Source organism: Puma concolor, chromosome A1 (genome assembly GCF_028749965.1).
Source record: "Puma concolor isolate L17-30 chromosome A1, mPumCon1.1.hap2, whole genome shotgun sequence".
NCBI classification, from domain to species: Eukaryota; Metazoa; Chordata; class Mammalia; order Carnivora; family Felidae; genus Puma; species Puma concolor.
The window spans coordinates 222,831,083-222,850,312 of record NC_141667.1 but is presented as its reverse complement, the minus strand read 5'-3'; the positions used below and the strand labels follow the sequence as shown (position 1 = coordinate 222,850,312).

At 37.1% G+C, this 19,230-nt stretch overlaps 1 protein-coding gene across 6 annotated transcripts in view; it reads left to right on the top strand.

Moving 5' to 3' along the window:
• NEK5 (NIMA related kinase 5) overlaps positions 1–18,987 on the top strand; it is a 62,036-nt gene extending 43,049 nt beyond the window's left edge. For all 6 annotated transcript variants that reach the window (XM_086712809.1, XM_086712797.1, XM_025924045.2 and 3 more), the window contains 4 exons: positions 2,077–2,226; positions 3,274–3,411; positions 9,500–9,605; positions 17,184–18,987. In XM_086712809.1, the coding sequence (XP_086568935.1) occupies positions 2,077–2,226; positions 3,274–3,411; positions 9,500–9,605; positions 17,184–17,448 (659 nt within the window). In that variant the 3' untranslated portion in view covers positions 17,449–18,987. The remainder of the gene's footprint in view (positions 1–2,076; positions 2,227–3,273; positions 3,412–9,499; positions 9,606–17,183) is intronic.
• The last annotated feature ends 243 nt before the right edge of the window (positions 18,988–19,230 follow it).

Below are 19,230 nucleotides of genomic sequence, written 5' to 3'. Positions count from 1 at the left end.
GGAAAAGCAAACCAAAACCACGATGAGATGTCACCTCACACCTGTCAGAATGGCTGGAATCAACAATATGAGAAACAACAGATGTTGGCGAGGATGTGAAAGACAGGGGAACCCTTTGGTGGGAATGCAAACTGGTGAAGCCATTCTGGAAAACAGTATGGAGATTCCTCAAAAAGTGAAAAATAGATCTAGTCCTATTAGATAGAAATATCCCAGCAATTGCACTACTAGGTATTTACCCAAACAATACAAAAATACTAATTCAAAGAGAGATATGCATCCCAATATTTATAGCAGCATTTTCTACAATAGCCAAACTATGGAAACAGCCCAAGTGTCCATCAACTGATGAATGGGTAAAGAAGATGTCACACACACACACACACACACACACACACACACAGTGGAATTTTACTCAGCCATCAAACAGAATGAAATCTTGCCATTTGCAACAACATGGATACAGCTAGAGAATATTATCCTAAGTGAAATAAATCAGAGAAAAACCAATATATGATTTCACTCATATGTGGTATTTAAGAAACAAATGAGCACTGGGAAAGTGAGAGAGAGAGAAAGGCAAACCATGAAGCGGACTCTTAACTATAGAGAACAAACTGATGGTTACCAGAGGTGAGGGGGCTGGGGGGAAGGGTTAAGTAGGTGACGGGGATTAAAGAGTGCACTTGTGATGGGCACTGGGTGATGTATGGAAGTGTTGAATCACTACATTGTATACCTGAAACTAATATTACACTGTAAACTAACTAGAATTTAAAACAACAACAAAAAAAGAAAAAGAAGTAAGAGAAAATATAGGTGTTTTTCTTTTTGGTTAGGGAAAACTATTCAAAATACATGGAAAACAATCATGGGCAAATTAGTAATAGAGTCCACGTTAGCAGTGAAAAGCTTTGGTAAAGCAAATAATCTAGCTCCTAGAATTGTCATCTTCTGTAGTTTCTCTAGGGTAAATAATCATGAATGTCCACAAACATTTAGCTACGATGATCTCATTATAGTATTATTTATAAAAGTGAAAAATTACTAGCAAACTAAACATCCAACTACAAAGAATTCTAATACATCCACAAAACAATACTATATTTGCTTTAAAATGGGCATATAGAAGAGTAGCTAATAAACTGACTATGATATGTTACTCATTGAAAAGAGTAAGTTCTGAAAGTTACGCATAGTGTGAGGCCCATTTTTGTTTCAAAACACAGAATCTATATTCAAGGAGAAATTTTTAAATTTTTAATAGTCTCTAGATAGTGAGATTATGGGTAACTTTTATTTTCTTCTACTTATCTGATTTTCATATTTCCTATAGTGAAACATAGTAGTAAATAAAAAGATTTTTAAATTAAGATAACAGAACTGAATGCATTTCCATGGAAACCGACTGAAGTAAAATGCTCAGAAGTACCTCAAGGAATTTGTCCATTCTTGTCACTAATATTTACTAACATTTGGATATATTGGCTAGTCAATCAAATATTACTAACAAAAATGGAACAGCTCGTAAGCCTGTTTAAAATTTCAGTCTTGTAAGTTATGATGTATGCCTTAGTCTGTTTGGGCTGCTATAACAAAATGCCATTAACTCAGTGGCTTATAAACAACAAACATTTATTTCTCACAGTTCTGGAAGCTGGAAAGTCCAAGATCTTGGTGCTGGCAGAGTTGGTGTCTGGTGAGGGCCCACTGCCATGTTTTCACTGTGTCCTCACTTAGCAGAAAGGGTGAAGAGCTCTGCGGGATCTCTTTTATAAGAGCACTAATCCCATTCATGAGGGCTCCACCCTCATGACCTCATCATCCCCCCCCCCCCCCCGAAACCCCACCTCCCAATATCATCACATTGGGCATTAGGTTTCCACATAGGAATCTGGGGTGGAGACTGGGCACAAGCATTCAGTCTGTAACAATCTGTGTTCGAATGAGGTGGTCATTTCTCTGTTTTTGAGTGTACCAGCTGATGGACTGCCTCCAGGGTTCCTGAGCACTGTTTGGTACAATTAGTTGCACTTTGACTGCTTTTAAAATAACGAGTCATTTTCTCATACTCAGAGTTGTTCATTCAAGATACTGGTGCTGCTGCAGAGAACAGGAGACAGTGGGACGCACGAGCTCCTCAGACTCTCCTGGCGATGATGGCAGCCGGTGACATGACCTCCACCTGTTCCACTCTGCTGGGCGGGGAATCTACACTCGTTCAGTGTAAGTTGCCAGCAGGGGGAGACAAAGCCTCAGCTGCAGCTTTGTTGCTGGTGCTCAGCTTGATGCCACAGTTCTTTTAGTACAATCCCTATACATTTGGTATCAGATATATTTCAAAGACATTGTTCTGGTATCTGCCCCACCTCCTGAGAAACTTGCCTGCTAATTATGCTAGACAACTGATGACTCCAGTTCATGAGAATAGAAAGGAGGAAAGGTCCAGAATCCCCTTTCCTTGTGGGGAGGGAGATTGTCTAAGGAAGGACAGTTGGCTTGACTTGCCTTCCCATGCTAGCCCCATTACTTCCTTGGAATTTCTTGCAGGGGTTGGTTTCTTTTCCATCAATAAAATCTGAATTAAGATGATGGCTATCCACAAAGGTTAGAGTTAGCAGTACAAAAATACATAGAAAATTGCTTTGTAAACCAGTGTGCTATTAAAATGTTAGGAGTGTTTAGAATATGATATTTCCAACCTAAATTCCTTCGTTTACATCTGAGCTTCCGTCATAGTCTTTCCATAGGAGGTGTTCACAGCAAAGTCTGGGTGTTATTTTTACAGGTGGTGAAGATTTTTCTTACTTCCTGTGTTCCTCTTGATAACATAGGGTTGGAGGAGAGCTGAACTTTATACCCATTTCATAACTTGAAATGTGTAACTATATCACAGACATTTATAAATGTGTGAGTTGACTTACATTTATACCATTAAAAAACACTAAAGTCCTCAAACTTGCAAGAGGGGGCTTGCAAACATAATACAATTTCATCTGTTTGAAGCCAATGAGATAATAAGAAGGAAAACCTAGTTTAAAAAAAACAAGTGGAATAGAAATTTTAACATACCAGTGTGGCTAGTTTACAAAGCACAAAAGTGACTCTCCTACCCATCAGCCATGTGTCATAAGTCACTAACCTTTTCTGTATCTCCGTTTTCTTGCTGGTACCATGAGGGGTGGGATTAGGTCACCTTCTAACATTCCATGACTTTATAAGAACTCAAATGAAGAAACATTTTTATTTTCAGTAACACAGTTTCCTCTTCAGGTGGCCAAGGGATTGTGACTGAAGGCGTTCCAGAAAATAGGAAACAGTGGCGGCACGAAGTGCCAGGAGCTTTAATGAACGCTTTGGCTGCAGCACGTCTAACAAGTAGCTCATTTTCTGCCAACGAAGGAGAACTGGGTATGCAGTTTATTTTTAAAAATATAACCAGTCACCTGAGGAACTTTGTCAGAGACCTGTAAATGTAGAAAGGGGATAAAAATACCTTCAGCCCAGAGAGAGAACTGTAAAGGTCTCAGCCTTTGCAGAAGCTGATTTGCTTTGTCCGAGCCCGTTCCAAATGCTGCTAACAAAAGACTCGAGCTTCTGAGAAAAGTGGAGTAATTTTCTTTAATGTAATCAGTTGACAACTGGTGAAAATAAGTAAGTAGGGCAAGTGGCTTTGTAGATGATGAGCTGGTCTTGCTTAGCTCTACCTGACAGTATATTTCTGACAGCTATTCAATAGACAGATTATCCTGTAGGCAATGAAAATGCATCATAATAGAGTTTCTTGGCTTTGGGAGGTTTTTTTTTATTTTGCCTCTGATTTTTAGCAAGATTATGTTTGTGTTTGCCTTATGGAAAGCCAACCATCATTTTCAAAAGTTTGAGGCAATTCCTATTTTGGGATTTTGTCTTTGCTCAGGTGTGCAATGCTACAAGGAAGTCGCCATAGGCAGGCAGGTGCCTCGGCACAGGTGCGAGGTTAGGGACCCTGTGTTTCAGGGCGAGATTGAGGTGGTAAGGAGGCACAGATACAAGCTAGGTATAACAGAGGCTGATAAAGAATGATGCAAAAATGTGTACAACCTTGAGAATAATGTAAGATAGGCACCTTCCTACCCAAGAGTGAGTCGGCCAGTTTGTGAAGCCTAAACTTCACAAACTTTGTGAAATCTTTGTGAAAGTTGAGTCTTCAAGAATGTAGAGAAGAAAGAACGTATCAGGTGGGAAGGACATACAGGTACACGAGTCTGTGTCAGGCCCTGAGAAAAGCAGTTTGACTAAAATCTAGGAGAAGTAGAGGGGGCCAGAGTCCCTGAGTGTAAGAAGTCCTTCGAAATCCTTTGCTCTTACTACTTCTGTCAGTTGACACACTGTTGCTTAAAACTTAAGAGGAGAGAGAGGGAGAAAGGGAGAAACTGCCTTTAAGACTCTCTTTCCAGTACTTTCAAATTATAAAAAGCAATGTAATTGCCTGTTTGTTTGCTCCCTTCCCTTCTGTGCTGGGGTAAAAGCATTGTCCCTGAGGATGGGACCGGAGGCGGTAAGGAGGAAGCTTTGGGCTGACCTGGTTTGGCCTGGAAGCCAAGGGCTGGGACCCCAGGCCAGGTAGGAAGGATGGTGTTCCTCTTTCAAGACACTGAGGTGGGGACATACTTGGTGGCTATGATGCCTCTGCTTCCATTTGTGCCTGTGATTCTTAGAGAGAGTCATAGAAAACCTTCATTTGGTCTGTCATGCCTAATTAATTAGTTCATGAACTTCATGTATTTTTACATAGATGGCTTTACATTGGGCATGTATGAACAATTGATCTATCAAGTGAGATTGGAAATAGGAATTTGGCTCCACAGGTGCATTCAAAGCAGAGTGCAGATGTTTTCTTTTGCAACCTGCTCAGGGCGTTGACACGCCTCCCGCCCCAGCTGTGCTCTGAGTGCTGGTGGCCTCTTGACTTCCTGTCTCTGGTCATCTTTTCTTCCTTCAGCTCAACCCTTTGCACTCCTGCCTGATAATCCTCCTCCTAAAAAAGACCAAATTTCTTTTCAGCTTAAAATCCTGCACAAGATTCTCTCTTACCCCCAGAATAAAATCCAGTCTCTTTGTGGACTCTAAGCACCTTAAAGATCAGGTCGGCCTGTTGCAATGCCAAGGTTTGCTTGCATTTCTCCACCATCATATATTCCTCCCTTGGTTTAGAATGCCTGCCTCTTTGATCAGAATTATACCTCCTGCAAGATTTCCCTCTGATGAACCTCCTACCATTTCTGTCAGTATGTTTCATCGGCGGTTACCCTTCTCTCCCTTCTTTTCCCTATAGTACCCAATGGGGCTTTTTGTAAAGGGGTCTGAAATAAAGTCGAACCTTGAATGCTCTTTTGCATGAGTGAGTGGAAGACCCTGTATCTATATTAATATGTTTCTCTTTAATCCAAAAAATTCTAGGAAGTCCTCAAGTTTGTCTACAGTCTCCCCACCTTTTCTCTTAGCTGCTTCTGACAATTTCACATTCATTCGGTCTGACACTTAAATTCATTCACGCTCAAATTATTTGTTAAACTCATGCAATATTGACCTTTCATCATTATATTTATTGTTTAAATTCATGTCATAAAAAAGATGCTGTCGTGAATTTATTTGCATTTTTATGATTGCTATGAAAAACCTGGATCTCAAAGTACTGCCTGGGTCCTGCTGACGGGGAGCCACTGCTTTAAATGATTGAGAAAATATCTAAGCATGTTTCCCTTGCCTGCCTCTAGGTTTGGCTTCCCCGCTTAATACCCCACAAGACACTATAATTGTCTGATCATAAAACTAAAGTTCACTTTAATTTCTTATTCTTACTATCTTCCTCCCTAGACTATAAGCTTATGAGAGCTTTGTCTTGATTACCACTCTGCTTCATCTCTCTATCCCTAGTGCCTAGAACTTAGTAGATGGCCATAGTCTTTGTGAATGAACATAAAACCACAGCACAGCTTTAGTATAACTTTATGCAAGGGCATGTAATTACCAATATTTGTATGGCCGTCAAGTTGGAGAGGGAAATTACAATGTGAAAAATAATTCTTATGGCTGTATAGAATCTTCGAATCTTCATGAAGGCTTTCTGAATGTGTAAGTTTTACTAACTTTGATTGCAGGTATAATAGACACAGTTTATAAAGGCTTGTAAGGATTAGCTATTGGTCATACATTTAAGCATTTTTCATATACCCTTCATCAGTCTTTAGCTTAAACTTCCAATTTCTTTCATGCTTCTAGCCCTGCATTCCATTAAAAAAATGAAACTTTATCAACTACGTGTTTAATTTATCCTCACTTTAAGATAGCAAGTCTTTCATAAAATCCTTTTCAATGGCTCTTACTAATAAATGCTACACTCTTTAGATGAGGACAAGTACTTTTTTTTTTACATGTGCATAATTAATTCAGGTCAGTAATTTTGTTTATCATTTAACCACTCCAAGGGGATCCTTGGTGGGAAGGTAACCTCCATGTTTCTTGTGTAAATTTTCAGGCCACAGAGTTGCCTTGGTAACATCATGGTTGCACATCCTGATAACAGCTGATTTACATTTCTACAGTTAGCTATAGTCATTCTTTCTTCTCTCTTGTTAAACAAAAAAATAAAAGCCTGCTAAAATTGTCTTCCTAAAACAGGAAACCAAAAACTATGAATCCCATACCAAGTGGAATATTCAGGCTGCTATTAATCAGCCAGACAACCTCACAGATGATATGTATCAATCAGTTCGTTTATTTTATAGTGCACTTTAGGAAACAATATAAGCTATGAGTTGGTATGAAACATATTGATTAAAAATAGGTAAATATTTAATTACAGTGTGGTGAAATTTCTACTTGTAGTTATGTACGTGAATAGTTTACCAGAGAGAAAAAGCCACACTTTGTTTTTAATTTCACCTTTGGAGAAAAGTTACTATTTCTAATACCACTTGTTAGCAGTGGGTGTGATTTTTTCCTGGAGACTAACGTGAAACACTGTTTAGACCCCTAGGAACCAGATGGTTGCAGAGGACATGTGGGAGACGTAGGTTATGGTGGGTTCCCAAAATGGGCATAGTCCTTCACTCTTCCCTTTATCTGTGCCCTTTTCAATATGCCTTTGCAGCTTCTCCATCATTAAATGGCTTTTTTTTTCCTTTCCCCTTGAATATCAATTGGCCTTTGTAATTTGCTTCGGCGGGTAGGATGAGTACAAGTGGTGGTGTGCCAAATCTGAGTATACAAGGAACTGCTGCTCTTTTTTTTTTTTGGAAATCTGTCTATCTCTCAACTCCCTCCAGTTGGCCTGCTGGAAAATGAAGAGACCATGTGGAAAAGAGAGGCAAGCCACCCAAGAGAGGCCACAGTAGGCCAGCCAGCCTCCAGCTGGCCTGGCAAGTGACCGCACATGCATGATTGGGCTCAACCAAGACCAGAAGAGCCAGCCAGCGAAGCCCAGTCCGAGCTGCCTAATGGCAGGGTAGTGACCTAAATAAATGGTTACTGTTTTAAACCACTAAGTTACGTGGTGGTTTATTCTGGAAAAGCTAACTAATATAGACATGTATAACAAAATTCCCAAAGTGGGAGTCAAACGGAGGCTAAGCCTCTATAGTTTTAAAGCCAGCTTAGGAAGCCAGCATTTTAAATTTTTTTGTAAACCATTTTAGTGTTTTAGATTTTAAGAAAATGTCTCAACATTGCTATTGATCGCACCAAGGTTGAAGTTATGCAGGAAAAAAGCCTAGACATCAATGATAAGCATATGAAAAGATGCTCAACATCACTCATCATCAGGGAAATTCAAATAAAAACCACACAGAGATATCATTTCACATCTGTTAGGATGACTGCTAGCCAAACAACAACAGCAACAAAAACAACAACAACAACAACAACAACAACAAAAAACAGAAAATAAGTGTTGGTGCGAAATAATTAGAACCCTTATGCACTATTGGTGAGATTGTAAAATAGTGCAGCCATAATAAAAAGCATATGGAGGTTCCTAAACAAAATTTAAATAGATTTTCCATATAATGCAGCAAGTCCTCTTGTGGGTGTATGTCCAAAAGAACGAAGAGATATTTTTGCACATCCATGTTCATTGTAGCAGTATTCACTGTAGTCAAGATGTGGGAGCAACCTGGAATGTCCATCAGTGGATGAATGGGTAAGGAGAATGGGCATATTCATAGCATAGAATATTATTCAGCCATAAAAAGGAAAGAAAGAAATCACATCGTATGCTACAACATGGGTGAAACTTGAGGACAGTATGCTAAGTGAAATAAGCCAGTCACAAAAAGACAAACACTGAATGAGTCCACTTGTATGAGGTATTTAGAGAAGTCAGACTCTTAGAAACAAAGTGGAATCGTGATTTCCAGGGGCAGGGGAGAGGGAGAATGGGGACTTGTTTAGAGTTTCAGCCATGCAAGATGAAAAAGTTCTAGAAATCTCTTATACAGCAGTGTGCATATAGTTAACAATACTGTATACTTAAAACTTAAGAGGGTAAATTTATGTTACTTGTTTCTTATCATAATCTAGAAAACACAGACCTTAATGAAAGAATAATTCAGAATATCTTAATTGTCTCCTAAATCATTTTATTATGGTATCTCTGAATCAGGATCCAAACATTTTGATTGATAATATAAAAAAAATAATTCAGAGGAGTAATACTCTGAATGTGAGGCATTTTAATTATATGTTATTCAATTTGTTTAACTTATATTTTCCTTTTTAGGAATACACCAGACTGATACAATATTTACAATGTATGCTTAGAAAGGACTAAAAGTTCTTATAATAGTTTATGTTTATAAAATATAAATTCTAAGGGCTAAGGAATCATTTTGTCATTTTGTCAGTAGCATTTTCTTTGCTATTGGTGTGTAAAATAATAATGCATCTTATAATCAGCGGATGAAGAATAGTGTGATCCAATAAAGATGGCAAATCTTAAGTTTTTACAACAGAAGATTTTCTTAAATTTTCTATACAATCAAAGCATCTATCCCCAAAGTGGGAGTATTTTGTCTTTTCATCTCTCTCTCTTTTTTAAGTTTATTTATTTTGAGAGAGGAGGGGAAGTGGGACAGAGAGAGAGGAAGAAAGAGAATCCCAAGCAGGCTCCGAGCTGTCAGGGAAGAGTTGGACACGGGGTTCAACCCCACAACCGTGGTATCACAACCTGAGCCGAAATCAAGAGTTGGACACTTAACTGACTGAGCCACCCAGGCGCCCCTTGTCTCATCTCTGATCCTGATTCCTCTCACTTCTCTTTCTGGTCTTGTGTTGCCTACCACCTTCAGACAATGTGCGATTGTTGGGATGTCACTTGTCATTCCTGTCATATTCTCTGATTTAATGGAAATGATTCAAAGGCTTTACCTTTATGGTTGATGTTCAATACAGGATTTGGGTATACCCCTCATTGGGTATATAGGCTGGGATGTTTTAATCTCTCTTATTTCTTTAACAGTGGGAACATTAAAACAGTGGCTTCCTAGAGAAGATGAGGGAAATGTGGGAATGGCCCCTGGCATTGAAGTAGATGAGGAACAACCAAGATCGGACGATGATGATACGTAAGTAGGTCCTATCCAGATGCCTGAGTGAAGTGCTGGTAGAAAGTGAAAATGCTGTTGTTGAGACTTGAACAATAGTCTCAGAGACCTAGCTAAGGAGACCAAGTTTTACTACACATGTGGGTTTGTTTCCAGGCTCTCTGTTCTTTTCCAATGGCATTGTTTCCTATCTCTGCAGGAGTGATGTTCTGTCTTAAATTACTGTGCATTTACCATATCTCTTGGTATGTGGTAGGACTAGTTTCATACCTTCTTGTCTCCATATCTTTTTCTTCAAAGTTATCTTAGCTATTGTTGCCTTAAGATATACTTAACACATACATCTTTGCATTTTATTGTAAAGTGTCATGAAAAGCTTTGTTGGGATTTTGATGAGAATGACATTACATTTGTTGAGTAATTTATAGGATTTGACATCTTTATGACCATAAATCTGAACATCCATGAATATAGTATAGCTTGCATCTCTTTATGTCTTTTCATAAAATATCCTTCAGCATTTTTGTAGTCTTATTCACAACATATAGGTACCACCTAACTTTTTTTGTTGTTGCTGTTGTCATTATTAAGGGGGTCATTTTTCTTTTACTGTGTTTCACCTTGGCTACCATGAGTGCATAGAACACTATTGATGTTGTATCCTATAACCTTACTGAATTCTCTTATTAGTTCTAAAACTTGGAGTCTTTTGAATTAAAAAAATTTTATCATGTGCTTTTTAAAAAATTTTTTAAGGGGCGCCTGGGTGGCACAGTCGGTTAAGCGTCCGACTTCAGCCAGGTCACGATCTCGCGGTCCGTGAGTTCGAGCCCCGCGTCAGGCTCTGGGCTGATGGCTCGGAGCCTGGAGCCTGTTTCTGATTCTGTGTCTCCCTCTCTCTCTGCCCCTCCCCCGTTCATGCTCTGTCTCTCTCTGTCCCAAAAATAAATAAAAACGTTGAAAAAAAAATTAAAAAAAAAAAAAGAAAAAGAAAAAAAAATTTTTTTAATTTTTTAAATTTACATAGGTAATGTAGTCACATGGCTCCAAATTCAGAGGTTAAACTTTGTCATAGTCTTCCTGCTATGACAATTCCTCTTCCCAGAGGCATTAAATATGCCTCATGTGCACACCTCCCCTGAGGAATTGCATTAAACTGTAAGCCAATATGTGTATCTTGTGTATGTGTGTATTCTTTTTCTTTTTTGTACGAAGTTTCATAGTGCACATACTCTCTTGCAACTTCCTTTTATCACTTAACACTGTAGCTTGAATATGTATCATAATGTACAAATAGTAATTTACATACTATTTGTATGTACATTTGTAATTGAATATTGTCAGATTGCCCTTCACAGAGGTTAACACCTATGAACATTTCCACTGACAGAGTACAAGAGTGCCTGTGACCTTGTACATTTTCTTGTTTAGTGTGTTACCAAACTTAAGGATGATTGCACAACTGATAGGTTAAAAAGTGACATTTAAGGTTACGTTTAATTAGCATTTCTTTTCTGAGTAAGGTTGTCTTTCCAAATGCTTAAGAACCATCTTTATTTCCTCACTGGAGACAATTATTCATAGCCTTAGCCATTTAAAAAATTAGGCTACTAACATTGTATTGATTTGGGGAACCTTGTGTATTTTAAGGAGATTAATGTTTTATCTATAATATGGCTCTAGAATATTTTCCCCAGTTTTTTGTTTGCATTTTGATTTTATTTATAGTGGCTCATGATGTAGAAATTTCTTATTTTTTATCTAATTAGGTTTATCAATTATTTCATAAGAAATGATACCAGAATTTTTAAGTACTTTTATGATTAATTTTCTGTTTAAATATTTTAATCCTCTTGGATTTCACTCATATTACACTGCAAAGTGTGGCTCTAACTTTATTTTTTTCCAAATAACTTCTTCCTTACTCCAACACCATTTATTGAAAATCTTTATTTTTGCTACCAATTTAAAATGTGACTTCTATGACGTGCTACATTTTTATATGTGCTTGCATCCAATTCTTATTCTTGCTAGTCTAATTATTATATTATAAACATATTCATAATATGAATTATTATTTTGGAGGGCTAGTTCCCTTAAATACTTTGCTTTTGTCAGTATTTTTCTATCTAGTTTTGCTTGTTTATTTTTCCATACGAACATTAGAATCAACTTGTCTAGCAAGTAAAGGAGGGCAGGAAGGAAGGGAGGAGAGAATTTTCTCAGCCTGCTTCCTGGCAGTAGAATTTTAGAGTCCAGCCGTTTCTTTTCAATTAGGATTGTCTGTGTCCCTTTTGGTTCAACCTGGCTATGTTTCTGCATATATATTTCTTTCAAAAATCACGTAGGTTTCTGCAAATCTTACTGGGATTCACTTCATTAGACAAAAGCCAGTTCCACAGATCTTTTTTACATAAGTGCTTCCCTGTCTTGAGCTTTTGCTTAGATTCTGAGGGACAACACCCTGAGGCTCCGTGGAAACCCTTCCGTTTGAGAATGATTTTGAGATTCTTCCACATTGACATGTGTATCAATTAGCCACTTCTTTTTATTGCTAGGTACTATTCCATTATATAGAATATATATAATTCTATTATATATATATATAATAAAATATATAATATATATATAAAATACATAAAATATATATATTATATATATAATATATAATATAAAATATATAATATATATATTACCACAATTTAGTAATACATTCACCCAACAATTGATGTTTGGATTGTTTCTAGTTTTGGGCTATTATAAATAAAGCTGCTATGAATATTTATGTACATGTCTTTGCGCGGACATAAATTCCATTTCTCATGAGTAAAACTGTAGGAGTGGAATGACTGAGTTGTTTGGTAGGTGAATGTTTAACTTCTTAAAAAACTGCCAAACTATTTTCCAAAGTGGTTGTGCCATTTTACATCCCCCTGTTGAATGGTGTATAAGATTTCTAGTTGCTCTACATCTTTATCAACACTTGGCATGATCAATTTTTAAAAATTTAATCAATCTTGGGCGCCTGGGTGGCCTAGTCAGTTTCGGCTCTTGGTTTCGGCTCAGGTCATGATCTCGTGTGTTTGTGTGTTCCAGCCCTGCGTCGGGCTCTGTGCTGGCAGCCTGAAGCTTGCTTGGGATTCTCTCTCTCCCTCTCTCTCTGCCCCTCCCTCCCTCACACTGTCTCTGTCTCTCTCAAAAAAGTAAATAAACTTTAAAAATAATAAAAATAAATAAAAGTAAGATAAAAATAAAAATTTAACCAATCTAATGGGTATGTGTGGTGTCTATGTAGTTTCTGAGTTACAGGCATTGTTTAGATAGCCTTGCTACCAGTTCTTTGTTAGATATATATATTTTGCCAATATATATTGGCCAGTATTTTCCCAAGATTTCTGTCTGGGATTTCTTGTTATGGTATGATTCAGGTTTGAAGTTTCTGACTAATGCATTTTTTAATCACTTTCAAAAATCAGAGTTTCCTATTTATTTGCATTTTGGACAGAGACCATCATCTGAGTTTTAGTGGTTTGAAAAAGTTTATTGGGACTCCCTTTGCTATTCAGTATAGTATTAATTTTATGACAGTTATATATGTACTTGAAAAAAATGCATATTCTTACTATTCTGGGGGTACGTATGTTCTATATAATTATCAAGCTTAAAACATTTTTTCGTTAAACTACTCTATGGATTTTATTTCCCCTTTATCACTTCTAGATAGAAGTACATTAAAATCTTCAGCTGTGTTTGTGGCTTTGATCATTTCTCCTCATATTTCTATCTCCTTTCAATGTACTTTAAATATATAGAAGCTGTGTTCTAATTTATGATTGTAATATCAGTTTGATAGAGTATCCCCCCCTTTTGTACATTATGTATTGTAATTTTTGTCCCTATTAAAGCTGTTTGCCTTAAATTCTATTTTGTCGGATACTGACATTGCTATTCCAACTTTTAAGTTATTTTGTTTAACTTTTAAGTATTTTTCTGACATGAATTTTTTTTAATTTTTATAATTTCCATATGGTTTCATTATAATGTGTTTCTTATAAAATGCATGTAGTTGGTTGATTTGCTTCTTGTCCTGTAATAACCTCTGTCTCTTAATTAATTTAATATAATAAAAATCATTAGAATTATTGACATATTTGGGGTTCACTCTATATTTTAAGCTTGATTTTGTATTTTCTGTTTGTTATCATTTGTCATTTCCTTCCCCTCCTGTTTTCTAACCTTATGTTACAATCACAAACTTTTCTGTATTACTCCTGTTTTCTCTGTACTAGTTTTAAAGATACAGATTATATTTCTATTCTTTTAATAGCTAGCTTTTATGTACTTCCTACAGATTTATCTAACAAATTCAGAAGTTGTTCAGTTATCTTTTTTTCTTCCCAAATATGACAAACACCTTTAACCGCTAAAACCCTTCCATTCTAATATTGTTATCTAGGGTTACAATTTTACTTAAAAAACATTTTTTTATTGTGGAAAACTTCAAACATAGTGGAAGTAAAGAGAACAGCATAATGAACCCTCTTGTATTCACCATCTTTACTGCCTGCCTCCCGTACCCCTACACTTTTTTTTTAAGGTTTGGAACATTTTAAGTCTGATCATGTAATCCAATTTTAACTTTTTTTTTTTATGAAATATATATATTTTACTCTCAAACCTAACTCAGTTTGCCATTATAGTTTATCATTCTTTGAATTTGCCATGGTTATTTCTAGTCTGTGCTTTTCTTCCTATTTCAGTTTTCTTCTTGCTGATATATATTCTCCAATAATTCTTTAAGATAATATTCTCTAATAATTCGGTGGGTGGTAAATTTTGGATATGTTTGCATATCCAAAATTATTTTATTGCTTTATTTATAATTCAGCTGGGTATACAATTTTAGGTTGACAATGGTTTTTCTCTTGATCTTTATTATTGTTGATGAGAAATATGCTGATTGTTTTTCCTTTATAGATATGCTCACTTTCTCCCCAGCATGTTCATAATTTTCTTTTTATCTTTTATCTTTGTGTTCTTATGTTTCACTGTTATATGTCTGGGTCTGGATTTCTCTTTTATCCTGCTTGGCTCACTTTCTTGTGAGGACCTATGACTGTCTTTAGTTCTGGAACATTTTTACTTATTACTTTTCCAAATGTTTTTCTTATTCCCTCCATTGTGGCCCTCAAAACAGATATGTTTTGGAGCTTCTCAATCTGTCCCCAGTAACATCTAATTGTACTTTTGTATTTTTTATTCATCTCTGTTCCATTCTGGGTGAATTCTTGAATACTATTTTCAAACCTATCTGGGTATCATCTATTAAGTTTTTTTTTTTTAGTTTATTTATTTTGAGAGAGAGAGAGCATGAGCAGGGAAGGGGCAGGGAGAGAGGGAGAGAGAGAATCCCAAGCAGGCTCCATACTGGCACAGAGCCTGATGTGGGGCTCAAACTCATGGACCATGAGATCATGACCTGAGTCAAAACAAAGAGTTGGACACTTAAACAACTGAGCCACCCAGGTGCCCCATCATCTATTAAGTTTTTAATTTAAATGATTATGTATCTCTAAGATTCATAATTGTTTATATATTTATGTGTTGTTTAATTATTGCATAATTATTTCCCCTAATTTGAAAACATTTTAAAATGGATGCTGTGCTTTATCATTTTGAGCATACTTACTTTAAGAGCATTATAAAAATCCTCCATAAAAGTAATAAATCTGGACTTAACTCCTGCTCCAACTTTAAATAAAATTTCTTGCCTATCTTTCTTACCATTAGATTTAGTCATGTGTTTTAGAATTTTAGTTTATAGGCTTATTTTGTTTTAGAAGTTTCATTTTGAAGTTTTTTTAAATTTTCTTTCTTCCCTTTCTGTCTCTGTGCTCCTCCTGTGTGTCTGCCCTGCACGCTCTCCCCCCATCCACCTCACTGTTGTCATGTGACCATGCCTCCTACCTCACAGAGATAGCATGGGTTTGTAAGAGGAACGGTCTTGATTGTCTAGTTCCATAACTGCTCTGTCCACAGAAGTCCTCATTGCCTTCTCTCTCCCTATCTTCCTTCTCAGACAAAAAAATTGTCTCCCTTCCTACTGAAAGCACATCCTGGCATGGGTACTCTGAATCCCAGCCTTTTTCAGAGAACTTGTTCCTGTCTGTTTTTTTTTTTTTAAGAGAGAGAGAGACAGATTGTGAGTGGGGCAGAGGCAGAGCGGGGGAGAGAGAGAATATTAAGCAGGCTCCATGGTCAGCATGGAGTCCAATGCAGGGCTCTATCCCATGACCCTGGAAACATGACCTAAGCCAAAATTAAGAGTTGGGTGCTCAACTGACTGAGCCACACAGATGCCCCTCTCTGTTATTTTTTTTTTTTTTAATTTTTTTTTTCAACGTTTATTTATTTTTGGGACAGAGAGAGACAGAGCATGAACGGGGGAGGAGCAGAGAGAGAGGGAGACAAAGAATCGGAAACAGGCTCCAGGCTCTGAGCCATCAGCCCAGAGCCTGATGCGGGGCTCGAACTCACGGACCGCGAGATCGTGACCTGGCTGAAGTCGGACGCTTAACCGACTGCGCCACCCAGGCGCCCCCCTCTCTGTTATTTTTAATGTCTCTCTATTCCCTACTTTCTCTCAGCATATAAACGTGCCCAAATCTCTCCCATCTTGAGAAACACCAAAAAATCACTGCCTTCATGTTCTCAAGTTAACACTGTCCTTTCAGAGCCAAGCTCCCCTCAGAGGAGTTTAAGCTCCTTGTTGTCACTTGCTTACCTCCTACTGCTTTCTTGATCCACCTATAGAATCACTCCTGCCACACAGCAGGCCAGAAATGTTCTTGCAAAGGTCATCTATTACCTTGAAATTGCCAGGTCCAACTGTCATTTCTGTCTTCCTCTTACTTGGCTGCTCCCTATCTGGAAATTCTCTGCCTCCTTGGCTTCCATGATGAACACTTTCTTGGCTCTTACCAGATCTTCCTCAGCCTCTTTACTTGCCATGTAGATATCTGGGATTGTTGACATGGTTTTCTTGGTCTCTTGCCTTCTTCCCTTCTAAAAATATCAGTGTTGAGGTCTTAGATGTAATTTCAGTTCCTCGTCCTACTAATTAGTATCTGTGAGACCTTGGGCAAGTTTTATTAACCTCTCTGAGCCCAGATTCTTAATAAATTGATGGTGAATATGTCTACCTCAAATTGTTGCTAGTATTAGATGAAATACAGTTATGTAAGTGCTCGAGGGCAGTCACTGGTATATAATAAGGGCTCACTATATGGCAGCTGTTTTTTATTCTTTTATTATTTTTTCTCTTCTTCATTTTTTAAACATAAGAGTAGATGGGTATTAATAAATATAATTAAAATTGTCAAACACAAGTCCAACTAAATAGAATACTGATTATCCCAACATTGTTTTTTTGTCATTTTTCAGAAAACCAGATGGATATAATAAATAATGCATTACGTAGGGGAAAATGCATCTATTAAATTGCTCAAGTGGGAGTGGGAAATGAGAAGGGAAACTACCTTTCATATGTATTTTTAATTATTTTGATATCATAAAGTTGATTTTTAACTCTTATTTCAGAAATTTTGAAGAATCTGAAGATGAGTTGAGAAATGAAGTAATAGAATCCCTAGAAAAACTTGCTACTTCTAAAGAGGAAGAAAACAGAGAAGAGTCTCCTGGTTTTTCTAAGGGTGCTGGAAAGTTAGGAGGAGAGATAAGCATACAGAAATATGCAGAATTCAGTGAAGGTTTAGAGAATATTTCTACTCGATCTAGTGACAAAGTATGCATTGCTGATGAAAACCAAGAAACATCAACAACCCATCAAAATGTACAAGTGTGATTATTGTACTTTTTCTTAAGTGATAAGTTAGTATCTATTAGGTATAGTGTCTGGGCACAAGTCATTAATATTCATTCTGTAAGAGTTTGCCAGTCATCCCAGGGGTTAATTTTTCTCCCAATTTAGACAGTAAGGCTGACTAATTTGAGTATAGAAATTAATATTTTTACTTTAAAATTTCTATCAAGAAATCTTTCAGACAGTAGATGTGACAGGCAGAGTAATGAGTCTCTCTTCCTGCCACCCCGCAGCACACCCAGTGATGTGAATATATTGTTACATGGTAAGGGGGAATTAAGGTTGCAGGTGGAAGTAAGGCTGCTACTCAGCTGACCTTCAAATAGGGGAGGGTGTTTTTGATTACCCAGGTGGGTCCAATGTAATCAAAGGGTGTTTAACAGTGGAAGGAGGCAGAAGAGAGAACCAGAGAGATGTCAGGGTGAGCGGGGATGAGCCTGGTGCTGTCGCCTTTGAAGATGTAGGAACATGCCATATGCCAAGGAATACAGGCAGCTTCTAGAATCTGGGAAAGGCCAGGCAATGGACTCTCCCCAGAAGCCCGCAGAGGGAACACAGTCTTGCTGACATCTTGATTTTAGCTTCTGGAAATCCACGTTAGACTTCTGACCTACAGAATTGTAAGATAATAAATTTGTGTTGTTTTAACTAAGTTTGGTAGGTTTAAATTTGATAAATTTAACTAAATTTGTTAAGACAATGGTAGAAAACTAATACAATGTACAAACAAACTCATTTAGAATAATCTGCCATTATAGAAAACTGTGATTTGGGGATTTCTGAAGTCATACTGAATACACTTTTTTGAAGCTGATGTTGACACTCAAGAGAGTAGGGTAATTGAGCAAAGAGAGGATCAAGGCCCGTCATGTTAATTACACACCAAATATTCATTTTATTATGTTTTATTGAATTAATTCCTAATAGCTTCAAATGTATAGATTATAAGCTTCTTGAAGGCAAGAAGCCATCATCTTACTTACATCTTATATCTTACTTACATCGTACGCTGATCTTTTTATATATGGTGCTTAGCAGAGAACAATCCCAGTGTTGAACATGTGCCTGGAGTTTAATAGATATTTGTTGATTTATTGTGTTGCTTCTATGAAGGACAGAGTGGTTATAATTCTAAGTGGTAGAATTCTCCCTGAAATAGATGCTCTGGAGTAAAAATAAAACTGAAATTACACATTAATACATTGCTAAGCCAATGAAACAAGGATGAGGAGGGGTTGGCCAGAATATTTCTAAGGTCTGCTTAGTATTTACATTTGATATAATTTTATTAAATGTGGGGAAAGTATCAAGATTCCCCTAACTGTCGGATGCATCCTGTATTTTCCTTGGTGAAAGTTCCTTTCAGCTTGGTGTATAGGGTTTCAAGCTGCTCTTTAAGAGAGATGGCTCAGTATGGTCACATCATGAGGCTGAGAATACTTAAAAATTTCTTACCACTGTTAATTTCAACCGTGGTAACACATGACCCCGAAAGATTAAAGCATCATTAATCCTACTGACTCTTACTGGTCAGCATATACGTGTTTTACTTTTGGAACATTATGTGGTTAAGGCATGATAAATCTGTTAATATGCTTCATTTAATCCTCATTCTAGATAGTAATTGAATGCATGGAGAATGAAACTTGGTTCCTGAAAATTCCAAAGATCCAAAGACCAGTCAGTTATATGCAGAGAAAAAGGAAAAAAAGAATGAATGTTTAGGGTCAATGTTTAAGGGGCGCCTGGGTGGCTCAGTCGGTT